The sequence below is a fragment of the Vulpes lagopus genome, chromosome 3, assembly GCF_018345385.1.
Source record: "Vulpes lagopus strain Blue_001 chromosome 3, ASM1834538v1, whole genome shotgun sequence".
NCBI lineage: Eukaryota > Metazoa > Chordata > Mammalia > Carnivora > Canidae > Vulpes > Vulpes lagopus.
The window spans coordinates 131,952,279-131,978,061 of NC_054826.1; the positions used below are offsets into that span (position 1 = coordinate 131,952,279).

Here is a 25,783-nt window from a genome sequence, read left to right on the forward strand (position 1 = left end):
TGGGAAAAAAATTTTAAAACAAAGCCAAAACACTTTGCCTTTGACTCATTTCAATGTAAGTTACTCACTAAGTCTGTTTTTAGCCAGGGTTCCCTGTGTCATTCTGCATTTCTTTTCCCCCTGTAAATCACTGGAAGGGAAGAAGCCACAAGATACATTACATATGCAGACATTTTTTTAAAAAGCCCTCAAATGTCTCTGAAAATTAGCTTAGTATTTTGATTCAAAATGCTGTTTTCGTAGCACTTCACAGCAAGAAAACAAGAAATTAAGACAATCTGAACTGCTGAAAGGGCAAGAAGAAACTAACCAGTAGGTTCCAACTAATCCAGGTGCTTCAGGAAATGACCCCGCCCACAACCTCTACCAGTTCAGACTGCCTTGACTCTGGACAAAGAACTTTCCTCTCTACCCCCAGGCCAATTTGCTCTGTTCTCAGACAGCTTTCAAATTTTATTGATTCAGGGAGCTGTGTAGGGACAACATACTAAACCCATTTAATTGCTGAGGAAGTTTCGGGGAGGAAAATCCTCCTGAAAGTGCAGGTGAGGCTAGATGCTGAGGACTAAGAATGCCTCCACAGAGTGATGTCAGGCTACCTGCTGTTAGAGCCCCATTGCCTCAGGTAGACTGTTTTCCTTTCCCTTCCAACGTGAATCAAATTCCCAGTACCAAAGTAGCTTCTTTGAATTGGAGCTGTGGTTCTCAAACTTTAGCGTGCATCAAAATCACTCAGAGGGTTTATTAAAACAAAGATTGCTGGGCCCCTGACTCATCACTCATTAGGTCTATGGTGAAGCCTCACAAATTGCGTTTCCAAGAAGTTCCCAGATGTTGCTCATGCTGTTGGCCCTGGGGGAACACCTTGAGAGCCAATGAGTTAGGGTATTATGAAGACTGACTTTACAATGCACATATCCTGGAAGTAGCATGCTAAAATGTTAATAACTGACACATGGGGGTGCCTGCGTGGCTCAGCGGCTGAGCATCTGTCTTGCGCTCAGGTTGTGATCCCCGGGTTCTGGGATCGAGTCCCAGATCAGGCTCCCCGCAGGGAGCCTGCTTCTCCTTCTGCCTCTCTCTTTGTATCTCTCATGAATGAATAAATAAAATCTTAAAAAAATAAAAACTGTCTTGAGAAGTGCTTGGCTGGCTTAGTCTCTGAAGTGAAGGATGAAGCGGCTGCCTCTACTGAACCATATTTACATTTTCCTGTGGGACCCTGGAAACTGAAGAGACTTCCGAATGCAAAGGAATTCATCCTAACTGGTGAAATCTGAGGGGAGACATTGCAATAGGGGAGAAAAGGTTGTGGGAGGCGAGAGCAAGAAAGAGTCAGCTTTAATCCCTACCATATTACATCACCCGAAAGAGCAACAACAAAAATTCTATTTTATCCATGAGAAAAGTGACTTACCCATTCCAAGTGTACTTCCAGAGCAGGTTACTGTAATGAATAAAAACAAAAGCATTTAAAATATATTAATGAACATATTTAAGATGGTGAAGATATTAAAAAAAAAAGATAGTGAAGATATAACTTAAAGAATAATGGGATAGTGAACCAAAGACTGATTAAGACCCAGCTTGAGTGATAAAAGGATATAACTACTAGCAGTATGACCTTGGACAAGTCACTTCACTTTTCTGTGCTTTAGTTTATCTGTAAAGTGGTAAGAATCAGAATGCCAACCTCATAAGGTTGTTATAGGGATCAACTAAGTTAGCATATGTAAAGCCCTCAAAATAGTGCTGGACACATACACTCAATAAACAGTCATTATTATCATTTATAATATTGTCTTAATTATCAAAGGAAGGCACCACTGATATCGAAAAAAAAGAAACCCAAGAAACAAAACCAAAAATATTTCCCTAGACACCTGTTTTTTTTTAGCAGAGAGATGGAGCAAAAGTGGATTCCCTAACTGGAGTCTAGACACCTAATCCTTGCTAATGTGGAATGACTGCAGGCTTGAGATGGCATCCCAGCAGTGGGTATTAGAGTTCTTTTTTTTTTTTTTTTAAGATTTTATTAATTTATTTGATAGAGAGAGAGAGCACAAGCAGGGGGAGAAACAGAGGGAGAGGGAGAAGCAGGCTCCCTGCTGAGCAGGGAACCTGCTGTGTGGCTAGATCCCAGGGCCTGGAGATCATGACCTGAGTGGAAAGCAGATGCTCAACCAACTGAGCCACTCAGGCTCCCCAGGTATTAGAGTTCTAACTAACAAGGACTTCTGGTGATTAATATACTGGCTGTAGGATCCCAGGCAACCAGAGAAACTCATTAATTTATTCATTTTTTAATTTAAAATATATTGGGTGATAGTTGTGTGCTTTGTGTTGAGAATCCAGAGATTATCATTTATTAGGGGAAATAACACGTTTTCAATTCAAGTCATATGATGTCATAAAGACACAGGTGATATGGGGTCATAAAGGAGGTAGCAAGAAGAATAAATCAACTTCTAGGATTTGGAAATTTTACAGAGGAGAAGAAATTTGTGCTGGTGGAGTTCCTTTGATGGAGGTGGAATTCCAGGCAAAGAGAAGAGTACTGCATCAGCTCAGAGGCAAGCTGGGCATGGTATATGTGTGTGGTGAGGGCAGGTGTGTGTGGCTACACTGGAGAATAGAGTCTTCTCAGGACAGATGTTGTGGAATGAGCCTAGAATTAATATTGCTTAACCAGCAGGCATTTGTCACATGTAGCTGCTGAAAACTCCAAATGTGGCTAGTCTGAACTGAAGTGTGCTGTGGAGCATAAAATCCACATCAGATTCTCAGTATGAAAAAAATAATGTGAAATTTTTATACTGATTTCATGTGGAAATTATAATATTTTGGATATATTGGATTAACTAAAATGTATTATTAATTTTACCTTTTTAATTTTTAATGTAGCTACTAGAAAATTTAAATTTTTTTCATACATGGCTTGTACTAAATATCTTTTGGACAATGCAGGTGTAGGAAGACCAACTAACAGACAGACTATGAGGAGCCTTGAATGCCACGCTCAAAGTATAGGCTTTTTTCCTATTGGGAAATGGAACACTTTTGAGGATTTTTTTTTAAAAGATTTTATTTATTCATGAGAGACACACACACAGAGAGAAGCAGAGACACAGGCAGAAGACGAAGCAGGCTCCATGCAGGGAGCCTGACATCGGACTTGATCCTGGGTCTCCAGGGTCAGGCCCTGGGCTGAAGGCAGCACTAAATCACTGAGCCACCTGGGCTGCCCATTTTTGAGGATTTTGAAGCATAAAAGAAACACAAATTCAGTGTCCTGGAATGACAACTCTGGTAATAGTATGGAGGCTGGCATGAGTTCAGGAAGACAAGCCTGGTACAATATTCTAGGTGAGAAGTGGTGAGGGCCTATTATATAGCAGTAGGTGTAGGAGAGAGAAGAATTTGGATTTAAAAACCATCATGAGGGGCCCCTGGGTGGCTCAGTGATTGTCTACCTTTGGTTCAGGTCGAGATCCCGGGGTCCTGGGATCAAGTCCCACATCAGGCTCCCTGTGGGGAGCCTGCTTCTCCTTCTGCCTCTCTCTATCTCTCATGAATGAATAAATAAAATCTTAAAAAAATAAAAACTGTCTCGAGAAGTGCTTGGCTGGCTTAGTTGGTAGAACATGCAACCCTTGAGTGTGGGGTTGTGAGTTCAAACCCCATGTGAGGTACAGAGATTACTTTAAAAGTTTTAAAAAGGGGAGCACCTGGGTGGATCAGGCAGGTAAGCATCTGCATTTGGCTCAGGTCATGATCCCTGGGACACAGGATTGAGCCCCATGTTGGGCTCCCTGCTTAGCGGGCAGTCTGCCTCTCCCTCTCCATCTGCCTCTCCTGCTCTCTCTCTCTCTCTCTCTCTCTTTCTCTCTCTCTCTCTCTCTCGCCCTCTCTCTCAAATAAATAAAATCTTCAAAAAAATAGTTAAAAAGAAAACACATCATGAAGTGAACAGGACAGGACTTGGAGACCCCTGAGATCGGGAGGGTGAGAGAGAGGGAAGCTGACTCCCAGGTGATCAGCTCTCATACCTGAAACAAGGATGCCAGGAGGAAAATTAGAAACTGCAGGAGAAGATCAGGAGTTCTCTTGGGCCCTGAGGAGTTGGAAGCCCTGGGGCACCTCCAGGTAGAGGTATACAAATATGAATTTAGGGGTTAGAAGAGTCAAATATGAATTTGAATATGAATTTAGGGGTGAGAAGAAGAGAAAGGTTATAGATAGAGATGTGGGAGCCGAAGCTTCAGTTTTTTCATTTATGAATTGGAGATAATAAGATTTGTTAAATCTAATTCAGAGTTATTTTGAGCATTTAATAAGAGACTGAATGTGAAAACACTTGATAAATCGTAAAATGTAATGCAAATATGATGAAGCACTGTTATTGAAAGAAAGTCTCTTTTTTTCCTAAGAGCTGACCCTCACCCCAAGAACCTATTCCTGTCCTTTCCCATAGGGCACTACTCTAAGCCAGCTTGTCCTATGGACAAGATAATGAAAAAATGAGGAATCAGAGCATGACAGCCATGCACAGCAAGAACACCAATATGAGGAACTGGCCTGGTTCTGTCCAGGGACCATTTGAGCCCTCGTGCCACCTATATGTAATTGGGAATTTTAGATTCTGGTTTTCAGTAAAGGTTTCTGAGCTAATATTTACTCTTTCTGTGATCACCTATAAAGTTCTAGGACCTTATCATCTCGTTTCTTTACAAAATTTTTTTAGAAATATATGAAAAATATATGACTATCCCCTGGGCAAGGTAGCAGAAGGTGCTGGAATACAGAGCAGAATTGCTAACGTTCTTCTGCTAGTTCTGGTGAGATGGCAGCTGCTGACAGTCTTGTTTTGTGATCACAGACTGCCTGCCCACTCATATTTCCAAACCTAGCTTATGATTTATAAATTCATTTTTTCCCCTGATCCTCCAACTTCTGCTCAGTCATAAGTCTGAACTTGTGCAGAGATTCAAGTCTCTTAATTTCCAACATTTCAGGGTGTGTCTCATTATCTCTGAGACTATGTTAAAAATCTATTCCCAAACCTCAAAGCAGAAAATCATTTTAAATCCGCTTTACTATTTAAACAGCAAGCATCTGGTCCTTTTTCTGAAAAAGAAAGGGTCAGCAAAGTGAAGAAAGGAGCGTCTCCAAATCATATGATAAGAAAGCATCACAATTCCAAAGAAGCTTGAGGTCCCTGTAGCCAGAATCCACATGCAGGGTGTAGAAAATTTCACACCTTCCTGACCTTCTACATAGCAAATAAGTGTAATTGCTCTGAGTCTTGATTCACAGATGGAGTTCAGGGTTTTAAATAGAGGGTTTAAGGGCTCTATTGCCCTACCTGAATATATTTTTTTTGGACAGAAAGTAAGCTTCAGTCCTGTCTCAGAGACTGGTGAGACCATCACGGTATATACATCCCCACAGGGTATCTCGGTGACATCACAAAAACTGAGGCCAGCACTTGGGGCACACGTGAAAATGCCTTTGGAACCATAGAGGTCAGTGCTGTAATTGGCAGAGCCCCTGGAGGCTTGCCAGTAGATTCGAATGCCATTAGGGCCCAGTCTATACAATTTCACTCCCAATGGGCAGCAGGCACCTGCAGGGGAAAAACAGACACAAATCACATTTCATCATCAGATAAGCATGGAAGCAAAGTAAGTTTCCCCTAAAAACCTAAATAATGGATAATTAGAGCATTATTTGAAGGGGTACGCAAGTTCTTTCCATGATTAGAAATCCCTATATGATGGTGAGGTGGGCCATGAATTTTTAATAGAGAACAATGGTGAGGCCAAAAGTCCCCACTTGGCAGCTACAGTATCTCAAACTATGTGAGTCAAATGCACAACATTCTTGTCAAGAGATTTCATAATGTCCTAGTTCCATATGATTTTAGTGGGATTGAATTTAAATTAACTGCATTCAGCTTTAATTGAAAAGACCTATTTTGCTAGCTGAGTAGCATGATGCCTGGGGAACAGTGACTTACATAGCAGTCAAGTGACCAGGCTTTGCTCACCCCACTGTGTCCATGCTAGCTCACTAGATCCTTCTTTTTCTCTTCTCTAAATGCCTTGAGCAGGCCACACACTCTATGTCAAGCAGGGCACCAGATGGTGGACTACTCAGTAACTAAGATAAAAATGTTGTTGTACAACAATTTAAATTAAAATCCAGTTACAGATAATTAGGTTCTTTTGATTCGTTCTTTCCTTTAAAAAAAAAAAAAAAAAAAAGCAGCTTTTTACATGGGAAGATAAGCAGCAGGCCATATTCCCAGAACTGGATATCAGGGTTAGAATTTAGGCAGCAAATCTGATGGAAAACAATGGGCCCAAAGAAAATATGAAACCCCTTACATATGTATAGCATGTTATAAATGCTTTCACATTATAGTTATTACTATTTCTCTTACCAATGAGGAAGCAAAATCAGGGAAGATAAGGCAACACAGCTTATAAGAAGCCACGTCTCAGGACGCCTGGGTGGATCAGCGATTTAGTGCCTGCCTTTGGCTCAGGTCATGATCCTGGGGTCCTGGGATCAAGCCCCACATTGCAGGGAGCCTGCTTCTCCCTCTGTCTGTGTCTCTGCCTCTCTCTTTGTGTCTCTCATCAATCAATAAATAAAATCTTAAAACACACACACACACAGCAAAAACGCCATGTCCTTAGGCTCCTGGCTGAAGATTCTATTGTCCCTGGGGTGGCAAAATTTCAGCTCTCCCATCCCATGTCCTGGGGTAGACACAATAAACTGATCATTGTACTCTTATGTTGGTAAATTGAACACCAATAAAAATTAATTTATTAAAAACAAAAGGTGTTTTAAGGAGTTTTGTTTCTTTTTTCTTCCTTCCTTTCCTTTTTCAAAACAGTGCTCCAAAGCAGCCACTTCAGTGGACTAGAATCATCAAGAGAATCTTCTTTGCTAACCCTGTACCACTTCTACCCTCCCCTGCTATTCCTATTGATTTGGTCTTTGTGAAGAACAAGATACAAAACTGTCAGTAGACAGTGCTCCTTTTTAGCCTGTTGAAATAAGAAACCATAGAAGAAGCTGGAGTGGTTTAGACGAGAGAGGTAATAGCGTAATGAGAAGAAAAGAATTCAAGCGAAATAGAATGTGTGACCTCAATGCTTTCCGAGAACTCTTACAGACTGATTTACTCTGTGCTGCAGGTAGCTGTGTCATAGAAAAATCTGTCCTCCCTTCAAAAAAAGTACATCTGAGCCATGTTACCCAGGGAACTAATTCAGCAACCACCAAGAGGAGCCTCTGAAGCTTTGAGGTTCTTTTTTTTTTTTTCTAAGATTTTATTTATCTATTCATGAGAGACACAGAGAGAGGCAGAGACACGGACAGAGGGAGAAGCAGGTTCCACGCAGGAGCCTGATGCAGGGCTCGATCCCCAGACCTGGGATCACATCCTGAGATGAAGGCAGACGTTCAACCGCTGAGCCACCCAGGCGTCCCTGAAGCTTTGAGGTTCTAAATTAAGAGGAAAACTGTAAACATTTTAGAAAGTACTATGAATGTATAATGCTAACCTGATGGAGATGCAGCATCTTTTTAAATGAGAAGGAGGGGCTTGTGTCTGGATTTATAATAGCCAAAATCCTTATTGGTACTCCATAGCTGGAGTTTAGAATTCACTTACTAGAGGAATAAGCTTGGTAGGTGCAGTCTGCCGTCAACCCAGTGGCACTAATCGCTTTTAATGCCACTGTGTAATTGATGCCACATGCGATGCATCCCAGGAGGCACTGGTTTTGATGGGTGAGACACTTAGACTGTCCAGTGTGTGACTCCAGAACCGTCACATAAGTTTGGGCCCCGGTCCCAGCAGTCCAGCTCACATTGATTACTGACTGGGTGACCTGAGTTACTGTCAGACCAGCTGGACAGCATGGCACTTAGATGGAGAAAAAGAGAAAGAATTGGGGATTTATTGTGGACAATAACCAAGAATGGTATTTTGTCTATATTTCATTCAATATCCTAAAGTTCTCAAACCTTCAATTGTTAAGCAAAATCTCATTCCCTCTGATACATTATTTAACATCAAGTGTACATAGGGGGTGCTTTCCCCCAAGAACGGTGTACTAACTAGCTGTGGGTAATGTGAGTTCTAGGTTTTTTTTTTTCAGATTAAGAAAGAAATCCTTGGTTGTTTCCCAACTTTAACCATTCCAGTTGCAAATTTCAAAGCAATGGCTGCATTCACCTCTTCTCTCAAAATAACATTTCATAGCCTTTACAATTCAATGTGTTTTGTCTTTTTCATGTATTTCATAGTACATAATTGATATAAAAGCTCACAATATTTTTAGCCACTTAAGAATTCCACAGACAATTCTCAGTTTTTCAGGGGCCCATTATTCAGGATATAGGATATCTAGAATCTTCCTGAATATTGGGCATTGTCTCTGATCTGTTGCTTTTCTTTTCTTTTTTTTTTTTTTATGATAGTCACAGAGAGAGAGAGAGAGGCAGAGACACAGGCAGAGGGAGAAGCAGGCTCCATGCACTGGGAGCCCGACGTGGGATTCGATCCCGGGTCTCCAGGATCGCGCCCTGGGCCAAAGGCAGGCGCCAAACCGCTGCGCCACCCAGGGATCTCCTGATCTGTTGCTTTTCATGTTTCAACTCATAGTTCAAAGCTCCATATATTGTATATAAGAGAAAATAATGTCCAAAGGCTTTAAGTAATTTGCTAAATTCCCCTCACACCTGGCGCTATGAAGCAGGAGCAGCGTTCTCTTATGCAGCTCTCACTATGTGTGAGGCACCATGCCAAGTGCTTGCAGCATTAACATTCACAACCACCCAAGGAATCTACGATCCCCCTCTCACCAATTAGAAAACTGAAATTCCGAAAGCATTTTATACAGAAAGATTTGAAAGGGCTGAGCCCAAGAAATAAAAAATGAGCCAGATCATTTGGTCACTTGCTAGTTGTTTTGGGAGAGGAAGTCACAGAGGAATATGAATTCAAATAAATGTTTTGTAGAGTCAATGCTTTCCTCCTTTGATGTCAGCATATTAGAGTCTTCTGATGATATTTTTACAGAAACTGTGTCCAAATATTGCAAGTTTTATTTTCTAAGACCAGGGCTGTTCATGAGTTCAATGTATTTCTACCACACTTCGGGTAGATCAAATGAGAAAGTTCATGTCTTATAACAATATCTAAGGACGAGCTGAAGTCAATGTTCAGGCTGGTGGTTGCTACCTACCTGTTTCTAGGGGCACACTGTAGCTGGGCAGGCTCCGTCCTGCCTGTGTTTCGGCCACCGCAGTGATGGAGAACATGGAGCCACAGGGCAAGCCCCCCATGGTGCAGGACTCTCCTCTGCTACTACACAGATACCGCCCTTTCTCCCCCTGGGCAGTCACTGTGTAAGTGGCATCATCATTAGTGGATCGCCAGTGCACGTTAATTGTGGAGAAATCATCCTTCGAAACATTTTTTATTTCAGGCCTGCAAGGAGCTAAGAGATTTTTAGGTTATTAATGGGAACGGTTGAGTCAAAAAATATCAGGTGTGCCATTTGTTTTAAACCGATTTTTTTCCCAAATGAGATCATCACTACTTTCAACCTGACAAAGCACATAGGCCAGATTCACAGAGCTTTTGGGTGGAAACATGGTATTAGATTCCTATAGCATCAGACTCACTGGAAAACATTGAGGCATTTTGAACTCCAAAAGCAAAAGCAATTAAGACAAACATTTAGGGACTTGGGGTGCCTGGGTGGCTCTGTGAGCTAAGCATCCAATCTTTTTTTTTATGATTTTATTTATTTGAGAGAGAAAGAAAGCACAAGCTGGGGGCAGGGGCAGGAGAGAGGGAGAAGCAGGCTCCCTGCTGAGCAAGGAACCTGATGCAGGGGCTCAATCCCAGCACCCTGGAGATGCTTAACTGACTGAGCCACCCAGGCACCCATCATCCAACTCTTGATTTTGGCTCATGTCAGGATCTCAGGGTCCTGAGATCAAGCCCCATGTCAGGCTCTAAGCTGGGTGTGGAGCCCACTGAAGACTCTCTCCCTCTCCCTCTGCGTCTCTACTATAACTCTCTCTCTCTCTCTCTCTCTCTCTCTCTCTTCCCCCCTCCAAAAAAAAAAAGAAAGAAAGACAAAAGATGTGGGCTTGACTTTCATGGTGTGAATATAGACAAGCCCCCAAAAGTCAGAGGAACCGAATGGCTGAAGTAATCCCTGGGGAAACCTTCCACTCTTCCATTACCTCCTTTTTTTGTTTTCTTGTCTTCCCACTTCCCCTGTTCTACCTTCCCTTCGGCCTCTCCGTAGAAAGACAGGGGCTCTAATGGTCCCCACAAAGAGCCGTTTTATAGTTCTTGCTAAACGTCCATTCCGAGGGACATAGCTGGGGTGAATTGTTCAAAGTCAGTGAAGGAAACCATGTTGTATCATACCTGTGGTTATGAATCGGGAAGTACACGACATGTTGCTGCCCCGGACTTCACTAAAGGAATACACTGTGATGTTGTACTTGGTGTCACACTCTAGAGCTGAGAGGGTGCAAGCAGGAGCCGTGTCATTGCACTCAACCACACTGAACCCATCTACAGCCTTGGTTTCATAAAGTTCGGCACCACGGACAGGAGACCAGACGATCTCTACTCTATCACTGGACACTAACACCGGGTTAATGTCAGTAGGACAACAGGGAGCTGAAAGCAGGAGCAGAGAGAATGGAGGTCAGTGAAGGAGCAGTGATATCAGAGGGACCTGACTTTCTGGTGCCCAGAGCCTCTGCCACTGGTCTCCTAAATTGCTGCAAGAATCTCCATGGGGAGCCTGAGTGGCCGAGTCGGTTAAGTGTCTGACTTGATTTCCATTCAGGTCATGATCTCAGGGTCTCTAGATTGAGCCTGGCATTGTGCTCCGTGCTGGGTGTGGAGCCTGCTTGAGTTTCTCTTTCCCTTTCCCTCTCCTTCTATCCCTCCCCTCCCTCTCCCAAATTAGTAAATAAATAAATAAATAAATAAATAAATAAATAAATAGATTCTCCTACAATTCTCTCCAGCTCCAATCTTGGCCTAACACCCACTACATAGAGGATAATTCCTCGACGCATGACGTCTAAAGGTCATTAAAAGCTGCATCCAGTCTGCATGTTCAGTTGTGCCTCCCCCATCACCGGCCACACCAGTCTTCTCAATTCCCCAGCCCACATATGCTCTCATTTCTCTATGCCTCAAGGACTGTTAACCCTCTACTGGAATGCTATTCCCCTCTTCTGCCTGAGAAAAATCATACCTTGTCTAACAGCTAGATCCCATCAGTCTTTACAAACACCAGATAAAACTGAGGGCTGCAGGAGGGGCAAATATCATTGTATTAGTAGATCTTAGAAGAGACCCTATATCATGTCGTGGATGAATTCTGACAATTCTGACAAATGTCTAGCTCAGCTTGGACTTTCTCTGGGATGCCCTTGTCCCACCTACATTCCATCCACCCTTAAACATCCAAGTCAAGGCCACTCCTTCTGGAAAGCCCTCCTATGCTTTTGAGACTTGATTGGTAGCCCCTTAATTCCATATTCTAAAGGCACCAATTATTTGATTCTTTCATCTTGGTAAAATTTATTGTAATCCAGCTAGTAGTGTTATTATGTAATGATATTCTAATGTTCTTATTTGTAAGCATGGTTCACTAATTTCAAGTCACTCCATTCATTCTTCAGAAATCAAGCCTCTCCTATAGGCTGATCACACTATGATAAGCATTGAGGATGAAGAGGTAAATAAAACAATCCCTGCTCTGTCTGTGGAAGATCCAAGCCTAGGGGTGGAGAATAATAGTAGTAATGATGCTAATAAAAATACTTTGCATTGTGCTTTACCACATACAAATACCTTTCATACTCATGCTCTCATTATTTGTCCGATTTTGCTGTGGAGGATACTAAGGAACTAGAAAGGTAAACATCATTATCTATCCTTATTCTGTAATGGGTTAGTGGTCACAACAGGACTTAAACACAGGTGTCCTGCTGCAGAGCCTTTTGCGCGATGCCACAACTTTACAATTGCATCTCTGGTTTTGGGTCTTGGGGAAAGTGAACTCCTGAGACAGGAGGACTGCAACCCCTTCGGCACCTTACATAGGGTGCTGAGCACTGAGTAGATCTTGGTGGGGGGGGTTGGCTTTTCAGAGCAGGTGTGAACGACCATATTTTTTGCTTTCTTCCTAAGCCTTGTGTTCTCCTCAAGCTTGAGTCCATGAAGCCAAAATTTCCTGATCTGGAAAGAATGTGAGAGGAGAGCTTCTCTTTCTGTTCCAAGCCATAGCATGACTCTCAGGTATTCTAGGTAAATCAATTGGGTGATCTACGCTGCTGTTAAGTGAACTCCAGACTCCCTTTATAAGCATCAAGTGCAACTTACCTGTGGTATAATTGACCACATCGCCCAGAGGACTCTGGCCTGCCTTGTTATAGGCAAAAACACTGATAAAGTAAGTGAAGCCACATTCAGATAAGAAATTGCACTGGGTGAGGGATGTGTTGCAGTGGACTTCCAAGCCATCGTCACTCTTCACAAAGGCCACATAGTAATCGCCCAGATCTACACTGGACCAAGCCACAGATAGGTGGCCAGGAGGATCTTCTCGGATGGTCACTCTGCCAGGTGCACAAGCAACTAGGAAACAGTAAATAATGAACAGCTATGAGTGTCTTGCAAGAGATTTTTCTTTGCATCTTTGCAATTGTCCAGGATTGTTCACACGCCATGGACAAGGAATGCATCAGATAGTATGTGCAGGCCAACAAGACATTCTCACATGTCGTAAAATTTATCTTACACAATACCTGCTAGTTAGACCATGTCAAAGAGGCATGGATCCCCTTTGTTGCTACTGCCTGCATTTCTGTGTTAAGGCAATGCCAGGATCAGCACAGAATTCAAATGAAGTTTATTCTTTAAAACTCTAAGCTTTTAAAATTTTAGCCATCTCTAGTGGGAATCTTTCTAAAATATATTTCACAATTCTGGAACCTGGGAAACACATAGCATCTTCTAAACATAGTTCTTTTATTGATAACTGTGGGCCGTTCCCATGATCATGACTAACTGTTTTATGCCCAAAGTGCAGTGGTGCCTCCCTACTGTAAATGTGCAGGATTGCTTCCCTGCCACTTTACCCTGGCTGCACATTAGAATTCACGGAGGAGCTTTTATAAACCAGTCATACCCAGACTCCATGCCCAGCAACTCTGATTTAATTGGTCTTAGGTGGATTTGTGAAAAGCTCCCCAGATTCTCTTAATGTGCATCCAAGACTGGGAAACACTGGAAGGTTCTCTTCTGCATTAAATGACTAACTTGGATCTGCTGTGCTTTTGAAAGTGTATTCTTATCTCTTCCTTCACTCTCAGCTATCCCGACCTCATGACCCTTCCTAATGTGCCAACCAGAGTAAATTACAGCTGTCAGAAGGGAAACCAAATCACCAGGTTTGCTATCAGTGACCTTAATTTAACACAACTATAAGAAACTGTGGAGCTGAGGGCTTGGCTGTACTGTTTCCCTGTGAAATAACAGTGCATCAACTTGGTGATAGCTCTTTTCCTCCCTGTTCAGAAGCCTTTTATACTTCGAGTGATGTAGTTCTGACTGTTGGGTAAAGTGGACATTATTGTGATTATCAACATTTTCTTTGGCTTAGAGGACTAAAATCAGGCAATCCTAGGCTTGAATCTAGCTCTAGCACTCACTGTTGGTGTGCCTTTGGAAAAATTATTTCACTTCTCAGACCTAAAACTTTCCTGTCTGAAAAAGGAGGTAATAGAGCCTACCTTGTTGAGTGGTCATGAAAATTAAATAAAATCATGTATTTATAGTGCCTGGTACATAGCAGGTCTTCACTAAAATTTAGTTCCCATCACCAAAATGTACAAATATTTCTAGAGGAGTAAAACTCCATATTTGTGAGTCATTATTTCTTGATAAGATGAAAATGAAGATATTTAAACACATACTGGGATGCCTGGGTGGCTCAATTGGTGAAGCAACTGCCTTCAGCTCAGGTCATGATCCTGGGGTCCTGGGATCAATCTCCATATCTGAGTCCCTGATCACTGGGGAATCTGCTCTCTCTCTCTCTCTCCCTGTTCTCTCTCTCCCTCTCAAATAAATAAATAAATAAATAAATAAATAAATAAAATCTTTACACACACACACACACACACACACACACACACACACACACACACGGGCAGCCTGGATGGCCTAGTGGTTTAGCGCCGCCTTCAGCCTAGGGCGTGATCCTGGAGACCCAGGATCGAGTCCCACGTCGGGCTCCCTGCGTGGAGCCTGCTTCTCCCTCTGCCTCTCTCTCTCTCTCTCATGAATAAATAAAATATTTAAAATAAAAAACAAACAAACACAGACACATACTAAGAATTATAGACTGCCCATCTTTATCTTTAAAAAATAGCTCCCACCAGGTCTAGGTCTGTGAAGCATGATGTAAGGAAGAGGCTGCTCTCTGTACCACATGGTTAGAGCTGTGTATCACTCCAACTGGATCTTTTTTTTTTTTTTAACCTTTATTTATTTATTTATTTATTTATTTATTTATTTATTCAGAGAGAACGAGAGAGAGGCAGAGACACAGGCAGAGGGAGAAGCAGGCTCCATGCAGAGGGAGAAGCAGGCTCTGTGCAGGAGGCCTGACGTGGGACTCCATCCCGGGTCCCCAGGATCACACCCCGGGCTGCAGGCGGCGCTAAACCGCTGCGCCACCGGGGCTGCCCACTCCAACTGGATCTTAGAATTTGTAGAACTTTACAAAGGATAAAGAAGATTAATTAATGGTAGGCTAGAATAGGAGCCAGGACTTCAATCAATTTTCAAAGAAGTGCTTTTTCCAGTGTATGATATCTGGTTTCAGTATCACATTATTAAAACTCATTAGATTGTCCAATTCCACGCTTTCATTGGAAAGCCTAGTCAGGCTTTCATTTTCACCGCTTCCAGAATGTTCTGGAACATTATCAGGTGATTATGTTTCCCTTCTGGCAGTCACTCTGGTTCACAGGCCCCAGAGTGATCTCACTCTTGTTTACATACCAGTTTTTAGGGCCTCTGCTGAAGTTGATTGGCTAGAACCAGCATCATTACTCGCTAAAACTGAAATGAGGTACTCAGTCCCACACTGGAGGGAGGAGATGGTACAGGTACTGAGAGTTGTACTACAGCTCAGCTTTGAAGAATCACTCGAAGCCATCACAGTATAGTTGAAAGCTCCTTCCGTTGGGGGCCATGAAACAGAGGCCTTCAGAGCCCCACTGTCAAAAGAGACTTGAATGTTGGCAGGAGCTTGAGGACCTAGATTTTTGAGAAACAATTAAGATTTTGCAGTAGCTTTAAGAACCCAAGTAAGATTTGACCTAACGATATCCTAAAGCTTGGGGGATGGGGTGCCACCATAGTAGGATAATTGCTAGTATTTAGAGCATAACATTGGGATTTAGGATAACACATCTGCCATTGACTATGAAAACTCTAGCTAGCTATGTGACTTTGGCCATGTTATTTAGTCTGTTATTTAATTTTTGTATCAACTGTAAAATGGGAAAAAAAAAAAACTGTAAAATGGATCTAGGGATCCCTGGGTGGCGCAGCGGTTTGGCGCCTGCCTTTGGCCCAGGGCGTGATCCTGGAGACCCGGGATCGAATCCCACGTCGGGCTCTCGGTGCATGGAGCCTGCTTCTCCCTCTGCCTGTGTCTCTGCCTCTCTCTCTCTCTCTCTCTCTGTGTGATTATCATAAATAAAAATTAAAATGGATCTAATAAGATCGAGTCCCTAACATATATAGTTGGTAATAAGCATATTTTGAATGAATGAATCAGTGAATGCACAACACAATAAGTGATCGAATAATTAAATGAAATTGTATACATGAAGGGCTAAAAGGACCATGTGGGTACGTTACTATTAAGTGGGAGGTCAAATATTCTATTATTGATTGATGAAGCTGAATAGATTAGGCTTCAACAATATCCTTTCTTTACCTTTTATTTTTTACTTATTTTTTAAAAGATTTATGTTTTTAAATTTATTTTATTTGTTCATTCATTCACTCATGAGAGACACAGAGAGAGAGAGAGAGAGAGAGAGAGAGAGGCAGAGACACAGGCAGAGGGAGAAGCAGGCTCTGTGCAGGGAGCCTAATGTGGGACTTGATCCCAGAACCCCAGGACCACGCCCTGAGCCGAAGGCAGACACTCAACCGCTGAGCCACCCAGGCATCCCTATTTAGGTATTTTAGAGAGAGAAAGAGCTGGAGTGGGGAAAGGGGCAGAAAGAGAAGGAGAGAATCTCAAACAGATTCCCTGCTGAGTGCGGAGCCTGATGTGGGGCTCGATCCCATGGCCCTGGGGTCAAGAGTCAGATGCTTAACCAATTGTCAAGCAGTCTCTATACCCAAATTGGGGCTCAAATGTACAACCCTGAGATCAAGAATCATGTGCTCTGAGCCAGCCAGACATCCCTCCCTTCTTTACTTTTGACACCTTTTTTATGTAAGAGCTTTTAGGTCATAGCTGTTTCTAGGGAAAAAAAAAAAAAGCAGACTTTCATTCCATTCCAAATCAAAGGGAAGGAAGGAAAATATCAAGTATGATGATCACACATTAAGGCACACATTTTGGTGTCTCCAAAAACACTTCTGTCTACATTCTTAGAACTATGCCTTCCTTTTTTTCAGGGTTATCCTCTTGAAAAAGCTTGAGGAGTATCCTCTTGTGCTGAGAGAGGAGAAATTGGCCTCATACTCCAGAATCTGTGCTGTGATGAAGCCCATATGGTAAGCATTAGAGACCTGTTGCACAGCATGTGAGCAGAAACCACCTTCTGGGCACAGATGATTGTACAAGGAAGGCTGAGGAAACAGGTACTCAACTCATCCTCTGCAAGGCAGGCACCTGCCATGTTTCTCCTATAGGCCATCTTCACAGGACCCCTCCCCTGTTTCATGGTCAGCTCATCTGCAGAGGCAGATCTACTCTGGGGGTAATTCTAGGCTCAAAGCTAGTAAGGGTAGCCTGCAGTATTTTAGGACAACCTGTCCTTCCCTCATGGGGGGTGAGAAAACCTGGAAAAATGAGTAGTCGGTCCTCTCAAATTTCATATGTTGAAGTCCTAACCTCTAGTACCTCAAAATGTCATCTTATTTGAAAACAGGGTCATAAGAGATGCAATCAGTTAAGATGAGATCATTAGTATAGGCCCTAATCCGATACTATGGGTGTCCTTATAAAGACAGTCAATTTTGTACTGGCTTCAGTAGCACATATACTAAAATTGCCATTAGTATGGCATGGGCCATACTAATTTGCATGTCACAGGGGTAACATGCAAATTTCATTTAAAAATAAATAAAAATAAAATAATAAAGAGAGGAAATCTGGACACAGGCATATGCTTCCAGGGAGAATGCCATGGACTATAGAAGGTGCCCTATACAAGCCAAGGAGAAAGTCCTGGAACAGATCCTTCCGTCACAGCCCGGAGAAGAAACCAACTATGCTGACATTTTGATTTCAGACTTCCAGCTTCCAAAACTGGGAGATGATAATTTTTTGTTGTTTGAGTTAGTTTGTGGTAGTTTGTTATGACAGCCTTAGCAAACTATAGAGAGGCTAAATCTAAACTCTACAAAATTTTAAAATACGGGAAACAAATGAAGAGGAAGGCTTTAAGAAAACAGTCACTTGTAGGAGATTGCTGTCCCCAGCCTAATGTAGAAGATTCCTCCCCCACAACTCCATGCCTGCAAAACCTTCTCTCAAAGCACTTGTCACATAGAACTATAACCACTGATTGACACTTTGGTCTCTCCCAAGATACAGTCATTTCTCTGAGTGTGTAGGGATTATGCCTTAATTGATTTTCTATCCCCATCAGGTAAACTATGTTCAGCACATAATGGGGCATTGTCAATGTTTGTGTAAAGAAAGAAAGAATGAATATCTAGGAAAAAACCCCGGGGACACTAGTTTATCACAGACATCCTGACACACCAAGCCCGTCATGAATTATCTTTGTGCCAACTTGATTTCACCTGAGAGAAGAATTATAAAAGACAAATCCTTTTCTCCCTGAATTTCTGTCTTGACACATAGACAACAGGGCTTCCACTCCCCTCCAAACTTAGGGAATGTTGGGGAGAACATTTCTGGTTTCTTTGCATCCTTTCCTTGGTCTTCTCCAAGGGATGAAATAGCTCATTTGCTTGGTGAGAATCTGGTGTCTATTAGGCCATATTATCAGTGGATGGCTTACTTTGGCTCAAGAGAAGAAAAAAATCTCTCTCCTTCCCTCTCTCTCCTTCTCATTCTTCTGGCTTGCTCCAGCAACTCAGTTTGGGCTTTCATTTATCATGCACCTGACCCTGTGGTCAGGGTACCCCTGCAGTGGGGTTGGTGAGACACACGCCATGCTCTAGCTTCTCAGCCTATAACTGGAGAAGAGGTGATAGGAAGCCCCATGTTGACCTCAGGCCTAAACTGAAGTTTTAGAAAATATAATTGAGGGGTGCCTGGGTGGCTCAGTCAATTGAGTGTCTACCTTTGGCCCAGGTCATAATCCCAAGGTCCTACCGTCAAGCCCCACATCAGGCATCCTGCTATGCAGAGAGCCTGCTTCTCCCTCTCCTTCTGCCTGCCACTCCCCCTGCTTGTGCTCTCTCTCTGTCAAATAAATAAATAAATAAAATATTTAAACAAAAAGAAAGAAAATATATCTGAAACTCTGATTCCCACCACAGCATAAAGTACTGTAACAACAGGAACTTTGTTTTGTCGGCGGCTGGACCTCTAGAACAATGCCCAGAGTTGGCATACACTCACTAAATGTCTACTGAGTAAATGAATTCCTGTTTGTCCCATTTTTTTTTGTTTATGCCATTGGTCTGAACCTAGGCAGGGTATGGGAGGCTGGTAAACCTAACATAAATCATGTCCTGCTGTGTGATATTGAATGTGTGTGCTTGAAAATAAGTTGGTGTCAGTGAGGGGGAAGCCATACTCTGTGTATTCTGAGCAGCCTTTCTTTATACATGTAGTAAGCATCTAAATTACCAAGAATGAAGAGCCAAGGCACTATAAATAAACTAATAAATCTAAATATCTGCTGCCAGCTGTTCTGTACTTATCAGTTAACACACCGCCTGATGGCTACAATGCATCGCCCCTCTCATTAATCAAGATGGAGATTGCTTGGGGCTGAGCTGGGAAGTCCTTACTTGTTCTCTGATTACAGGTGGAGTCATCCCCAGGGGTTCCATTGGCATTCCACGCGTAGGCCTTTATGGTGTAGAGAGTCCCAGCATCTAAACTGGTGAATGTCAACGAGTTGTTTGTGGTATTCTCTTTCCATACTCTACCCAAACCATTAGCTCGCATAATGGAAACGGAGAATCCAATCGCCATATATACGGCTTCCCACTGCACAAGAATAGAATCTGGACTCGGAGAGCTCACTTCTAGAATTGGTGCAGCCAATACTAGAAGGACAAAAACACATGCGTTTGCAAATAGAGGATAATTCAAATTTAGGAACAAGTAATTTGAAGTTGATCATCCATATTATGAGACAATTATTTGCTTTGTGAAAGGATTTACAGCAGAGTTTCATGAAATAATTAGTGACTAAGTGTGTATTAATCATAAATGACTTGGCAGAGGAATGAGGAACAGAAAAGGTCTAATATTAGGCATTACTTTCAACTGGATGTTTGTAAGAAATTATATAAAACATCCCTATAATTATAACTCAGTGGGGGAAACGGTGGTTTATAATATTTTAATGTGTAACAACCTTTTGGAAATAGCCTCAGTACAACTTTATCAACTCCATTTAAGTCATGTTGATGACAAGCTAAGTACTTTTATTTTAAGCAAGTCAAAATGTAGCAAAATCCTTTCTACCTGTTCTTGATTTAGCATGGTCTTTATGGATAACTGAGGTTAAAACAGAAATCTCTTTTTCAGAGATTTAAAAGCAAGAATGTTCTCAAAGATGGCCAGAAATGGGTTTTGTTTTCCAAAGCATCTGAAATTTAAATACCACCTGCTCCCCAGATATCTGAATCAGCCAAAAACATCATTTGGTGGCTTTTACCCCTGGGCCCTGAATTGTAGGCACTCACACGACACTTTCACAATTATATCATGTACTTGAAGCCTCAGTATGACCGACCTAGGTCATAAACACTAGCTCAACAGAGGCCGAGCATCCAGCTACCTGTCTTTGCTTGCTTCGGAGGTGATGCTTGGCTTCTCCCGGTGGCACTGATGGATCTGACGGTGATTTGGTACAAGGTCGCAGCCTTCAGGCCTGTCACAGTGCCCGGGGAATTGGCCACTGTGGTTTCAATGACAGTGTCTCCATCTTCAGCCGTAAGGAGATAACTGGTGGCCCCTGGCACGGTGGCCCACTCCACAGTGATGCTGTTGCTGATTTTTGAGTATGCCTGATCAATAGTGGGTATGTCAGGAGCTGAAAGAGATTTTAAAGATTTTATTTATTTATTTATTTGTTTGTTTGTTTGTTTGTTTTAGAGCGGGGGTGGGGTGGGAGATGGAGAGAGAGAGTGCACAAGCCGGAGGCGGTGGCACAGAGGGAGGGAAAGAATCCCAAGCAGACTCCATGCTGAGCGTGAGCCCTGCAAGGGCCTTGATCCCACCACCCTGAGATCATGACCTGAGTTGAAATCAAGAGTTAGATGCATAACCAGCTGAGCCACCCAGGCCCCTTGGGAGAGATTTTGAGGTTACATTAGCTTGGATACCTATGAAGATTATTTCTTTCATCATTTTACTTTTCAAACGAAATCATTTTCCTGCCATCCTTTAGACATAAACTTTGCCCTTATTTTCTTTTCTTATTTATTCATTTATTTGATGGAGAGAGAGAGCAGGGGGAGTGGCAGGCAGAGGGAAAGGGAGAAGCAGACTCCTGCAGAGCAGGGGACCCGGGCTTGTTACCAGGATCCTGGGATCATGAGCCAAACCAAAGGCAGACGCTTAACCGACGGAACCACCCAAGTGCCCTTTCTTTTCTTTTGTCTTCTAAGATTTTATGTTTAAGTAATCTCCACACACAACATGGAGCTCGAACTCATAACCTCAAGATCAAGAGTCACATTCTCTACTGACTGAGCCAGCCAGGCGCCCCTGCCCTCGTTTTCAGGAATAAGACAGAAATAGAGAAAAAGAAAGGCAAAGCTACTCTCCAGAAGAGAGCCAGAAAGCTCAAGCCTCTCATTCAGTAACAGGATTTCAGAGACATTTTTCCCAGTTGCCTCTGGGATAATTTACATTTTTTGTACTTTTCAAAGAGTTAAATCAGAATGGGGAGGGCAGGCCCTGCCTGGCTCAGTCCGTGGAGCATGTAACCCTTGATCTTAGGATTGTGAGCTTAAGCCCCACATTATGCACAGAGCCTACTCAAAAAAAAAAAAAAAAAGGGTGGGGGGATGCCTGGGTGGCTCAGTGGTCAGGCGCCTGCCTTTGGCCCAGAGCATAATCCTGGGGTCCCGGGATCTAGCCCCACATCGGGCCCCCCGTAGGGAGCCTGCTTCTCCCTCTGCCTGTGTCTCTGCCTCTCTCTCTGTGTCTCTCATGAATAAATAAATACAATCTTAAAAAAAAAAAAAAGAGTGGGGTGTGATTGTGGGGAAAAAATCTGAGAGCTTCATTCTGGAAGCTTCTCCTCTGGTTCAGCACCTGTGAACTCCCACCCGCCCTGCCCCTGACTCCTGTTCCACTGCCTCTGCCTGACAGAGAGGGGCCCACCTCTGCCAAGCCTGTGTCTCCACCTCATGCACTTGCACATTTCCCACGTGGTTTTTAATCTAAATGGAAGAAGAGGAAGAAATGAGTTGTTTGGGGATTGCTCTATCATACTTCCATATTATCAGAGTAGAACCATTTTTTAGATTTTGCTATATAAAATAAAAATAAACTTTTTTTCTCCCCTTCTCCATCAAAACATCGGCCCCAGCATGAGAATGAGATGCTGTGGTCCCTCCTCACCCAGGCCAAGCTGTGGTTTGTCTCGGGGACCTGAATGCTGACGTCGGGAGTGTATATAAGGCATTCCCACACTTCGTGTAAGGGGCAGGAGATACAGCATGGTGACAAGATTTACTACATTGCAAAAATCCACAGACACCTAAAATGCCCTCGGTGTAGGAGGTCCATGCAGAAGAAAAGGTCAAACAAAAACAGCTGGGCTTAAGTCTGCGACTGGCACTTGGACTTTTATGTTCAATATATTGCATTTGCTGGGTAAAATCCCCTTATACCAAATTCCAAACTAAACTCTAGGGCAAAGAGGAGAAAGTAAATACAGACCCATGTGTGGCTTAGCAGTATCAACGCCCCGCCCCCAGCAGGCCCCCAGCAGTCCCCCGCCAGCCAAATCCCTGCGTGCGTGACACAGACAACTTCCTTCTGTACCAACAGCCTAGAGACTTGGCTCTGGCACTAGCTCCGAAACGACCATGCTGCAAGACGGAACAAAGTCGCCACTGTGCTCTGGCCAGACATTCCTTGAACATCACCCAGGACTGTCTCCTTTGCCATCAAAAGAAAACTGAGACTTATATCTGCTGGGGAGATGTTACAGACCTGCTCATCATAGCCGTTGGCCTGCAGAAGGTGACTCCACGGGAAGCATCCATGTCCCCTCCCACCCACGGCAGGACAGAAAGGTCCGGCAAGGGGCACCTGGCTGGCGCAGCTAGTTAGGCGTCTGACTCTTGGTTTTGGCTCAGGTCACAGTCTCAGGGTCGTGAGATCAAGCCCTGTGTCCAGCTCCTTGCTCAGTGCAGAGTCTGCTCAAAGTGATCTTTCCCTCTCCCTTCCCCCTCCCCGCTACTCAAGCTCTCTCTCTCAAATAATAAATAATGAATCTTTAAAATATATATGTTAAGGGGATCCCTGGGTGGCTCAGCGGTTTAGCGCCTGCCTTCAGCCCCAGGGTGTGATCCTGGAGTCCTGGGATCAAGTACCGCATCAGGCTCCCTGCATGGAGCCTGCTTCTCCCTCTGCCTGTGTCTCTGCCTCTCTCTCTCTCTTTCTCTCTCTCTGCCTTTCATGAATAAATAAATAAAATCTTAAGATATATATATGTGTGTGTATACATATATATTTTTTTTAAAAGAAAGCCCCAGCAAGGGCCTCCACTTTTATCCCTCCCACACACTCATCACTTTTCTACTCCCAGTTTTTTTTTTCTTTTAAGATTTTATTTATTCATGAGAGACACAGAGAGAGAGGCAGAGACCCAGGCAGAGGGAGAGGCAGGCTCCCTGCGGGGAACCTGATTCGGGACTTGATCCCAGGACCCTGGGATCACTCCCTGAGCTGGAGGCAGACGCTGAACCACTGAGCCACCCAGGGGCCTGTGCTCTCAGTTATTTGCCTTCTTTCCTCTAACAAACTTTGTGACGTCTCTCAACTCTGTCTTCCTTTGTCCCCGCAGTGTATCTTATCTCCTGGGTTAGCTACTCATTCTCCTTGGAGTGGACCAGCTTCCTGGAAAAATGACACCCAAACTAGCCATCGGCAGACAAGGCCTGGCAGTGCGTTCATGGAGTGGTTGGAGAGGCACCGGAAAGTCTAGACTGTCTCCTCCCAGGCCTGCCAAGGGGCCTGACAGCGCCACCACATCGACCGCTGTGAAGTGAGCAAGGTCAGAGGAGTAGCGTGTGACCCCAGTGTCCGCGGGGTGGAACAAGGGTTGCCCAGTGGAAACAGCATAGCGTTTGGATCCAGCGGCTCCGGGTTGGAGGCCTGGCTCTGACATTTACTTTTGCATGTGATTGTGTCCAAGTCATTCAGCCTCTTCCAGCCTCTGTTTTCTCCCCTGAGCATCCAGAATATTGATCTTGTCTGCATTTTAGGATTTACTTTTGAAATGTAAAATATTAAAAAAAAAAGAAATGAGAAATATCTACATCTTGGGATTGTTGTAATGATTAAGTAAAATAGTGTGTTCAAGGGCACTTTGAAAGGTGGGAAAGGTTGGGGCACGAGTGGCTTAGCGGTTGAACCTCTGCCTGTGGCTCAGGGCATGATCCTGGGTCCTGGGATCGAGCCCCACATCGAGCCCCACATCAGGCTCCCTACAGGGAGCCTGCTTCTCCCTCTGCCTGGTCCTCTGCCTCTCTCTTTGTGTCTCTCATGAATAAATAAGATATTTTTTAAAATTGCCTTATTTACACTTCCTGTTTCTGTGGTACAGACAAAATAATAAATAAAAATTGTTCTCATTTATGTGAGACTTTATTGGAGATATAATCAATACTACATGAGTCCTCCAGATAATCAAAATCTCATTGAATATACACTTCCTTTCTGAGGACATAGATTTCTAGAATGGAGGAGCTAGGTGAGGTCTCTAGAGATATTATTTTTGCCTTCAGTCATTATTCAGGAAAAATGATGATAAAATCTTTTTAAAAGAAAGACTTTTTCTAGCTCTGAGGTATCATTTCCTGTATTTTAGGGATGCACTATTAGAAGTATAAAATCCTTTCCTATTAAAGAGTCTTGAGACGCCTGGGTGGCTCAGTGGTTAAGTGTCTGCCTTCAGCTCAGGTCAAGGTCCCAGGGGTCCAGGGATAGAGTCCAGCCCCCTGCAGGGAGCCTGCTTCTCCCTCTGCCTGTGTCTCTGCCTTTCTCTCTCTATCATGAATAAATAAATAAAATCTTAAAAAAAAGAAAAATTATATAAATTAGACTCTGCTATTTATGTTTAAAACTTTATTTCTTTAACTAGAACGATAATCATAGTATTTTACTAATGGCTAAATGTATTTGAGAAAATCCATGACTGCATGACTTTCTATATATATCTCAGCACTTGATAGGAGTATCTTTTTTTTTTTTTTGATAGGAGTATCTTATGAGGACTCATAAGTTTGATCCATGTATCTGTCTTATCAGTTACACTCACAGTGTGAGTGCTCAGGAGATGCTGAATATTTTTCCTGGTAGAGCTTTTCTATTTCAGGACAGCTCAAGAATTAACAATAGAAATTAACATAAAACATGGTGAGGAAAAACTTGCATTTCAAAAAATTTTACCTGTTTTTGCTGAAGCAACCTGAAAAGGAAAGTTTACAAAAATTAGAACCATGGAGAAAAATACCATTTGGGGAAACATAAAACATAAGTCAGAGCAGCAATAAATTTATTACAACATTTTAATATGTTATGTGAGCAATATTTGAATCCATACAGAGTAGTTATTTGCACAAATCATTTCCCAAACTCAAATCTGCCACAAAGAAATCCAAATAGAATTTAGAGGCTGGAGGCAGATCACATTACTATTTCATTTTTCTCCCTGAGTCTGCCTATTGAACTAAGTCAGCAGCTGCTGACAGATTTCTCAAAAATCTTTGTTCTTAAAATATAATGATAATCTTGTTTTCTTTCTCTAGTAAATTGCATTAAATTTCAAACATGCAAACATATGCAATCTTGGTATGGTCCAAAAGTATTTGTTTTCTATCTCCCTACCCCCTAGTCTCTCTCAAAAAAATAAAAAGGTAACAAATGCCTCTCTCTCTCTTTTTTTCTAACTAGTTGCAGGTTGGTCGGAATGGTGAACTCACCAATTTAAGACAGATAAGAGTGAATCCAATCAAAGGCAAACATTTCTTGTGTCCACCAGCCATCCTGTTGGACATAGC

General features: G+C 42.8%; 1 protein-coding gene across 1 annotated transcript; it reads right to left on the reverse strand.

Moving 5' to 3' along the window:
* On the reverse strand, window positions 1–25,783 carry FNDC7 (fibronectin type III domain containing 7). Its single transcript, XM_041748378.1, has 12 exons — window positions 25,706–25,783; window positions 25,173–25,191; window positions 20,320–20,574; window positions 19,319–19,579; window positions 15,140–15,397; window positions 12,452–12,706; window positions 10,472–10,729; window positions 9,270–9,524; window positions 7,691–7,945; window positions 5,366–5,626; window positions 1,418–1,447; window positions 1–130 (listed from the first exon to the last, which is right to left on the reverse strand). The coding sequence occupies exons 1-12, from the start codon at window positions 25,778–25,780 to the stop codon at window positions 99–101; spliced, it is 2,214 nt and encodes a 737-aa protein (XP_041604312.1). The 5' UTR covers window positions 25,781–25,783; the 3' UTR covers window positions 1–98.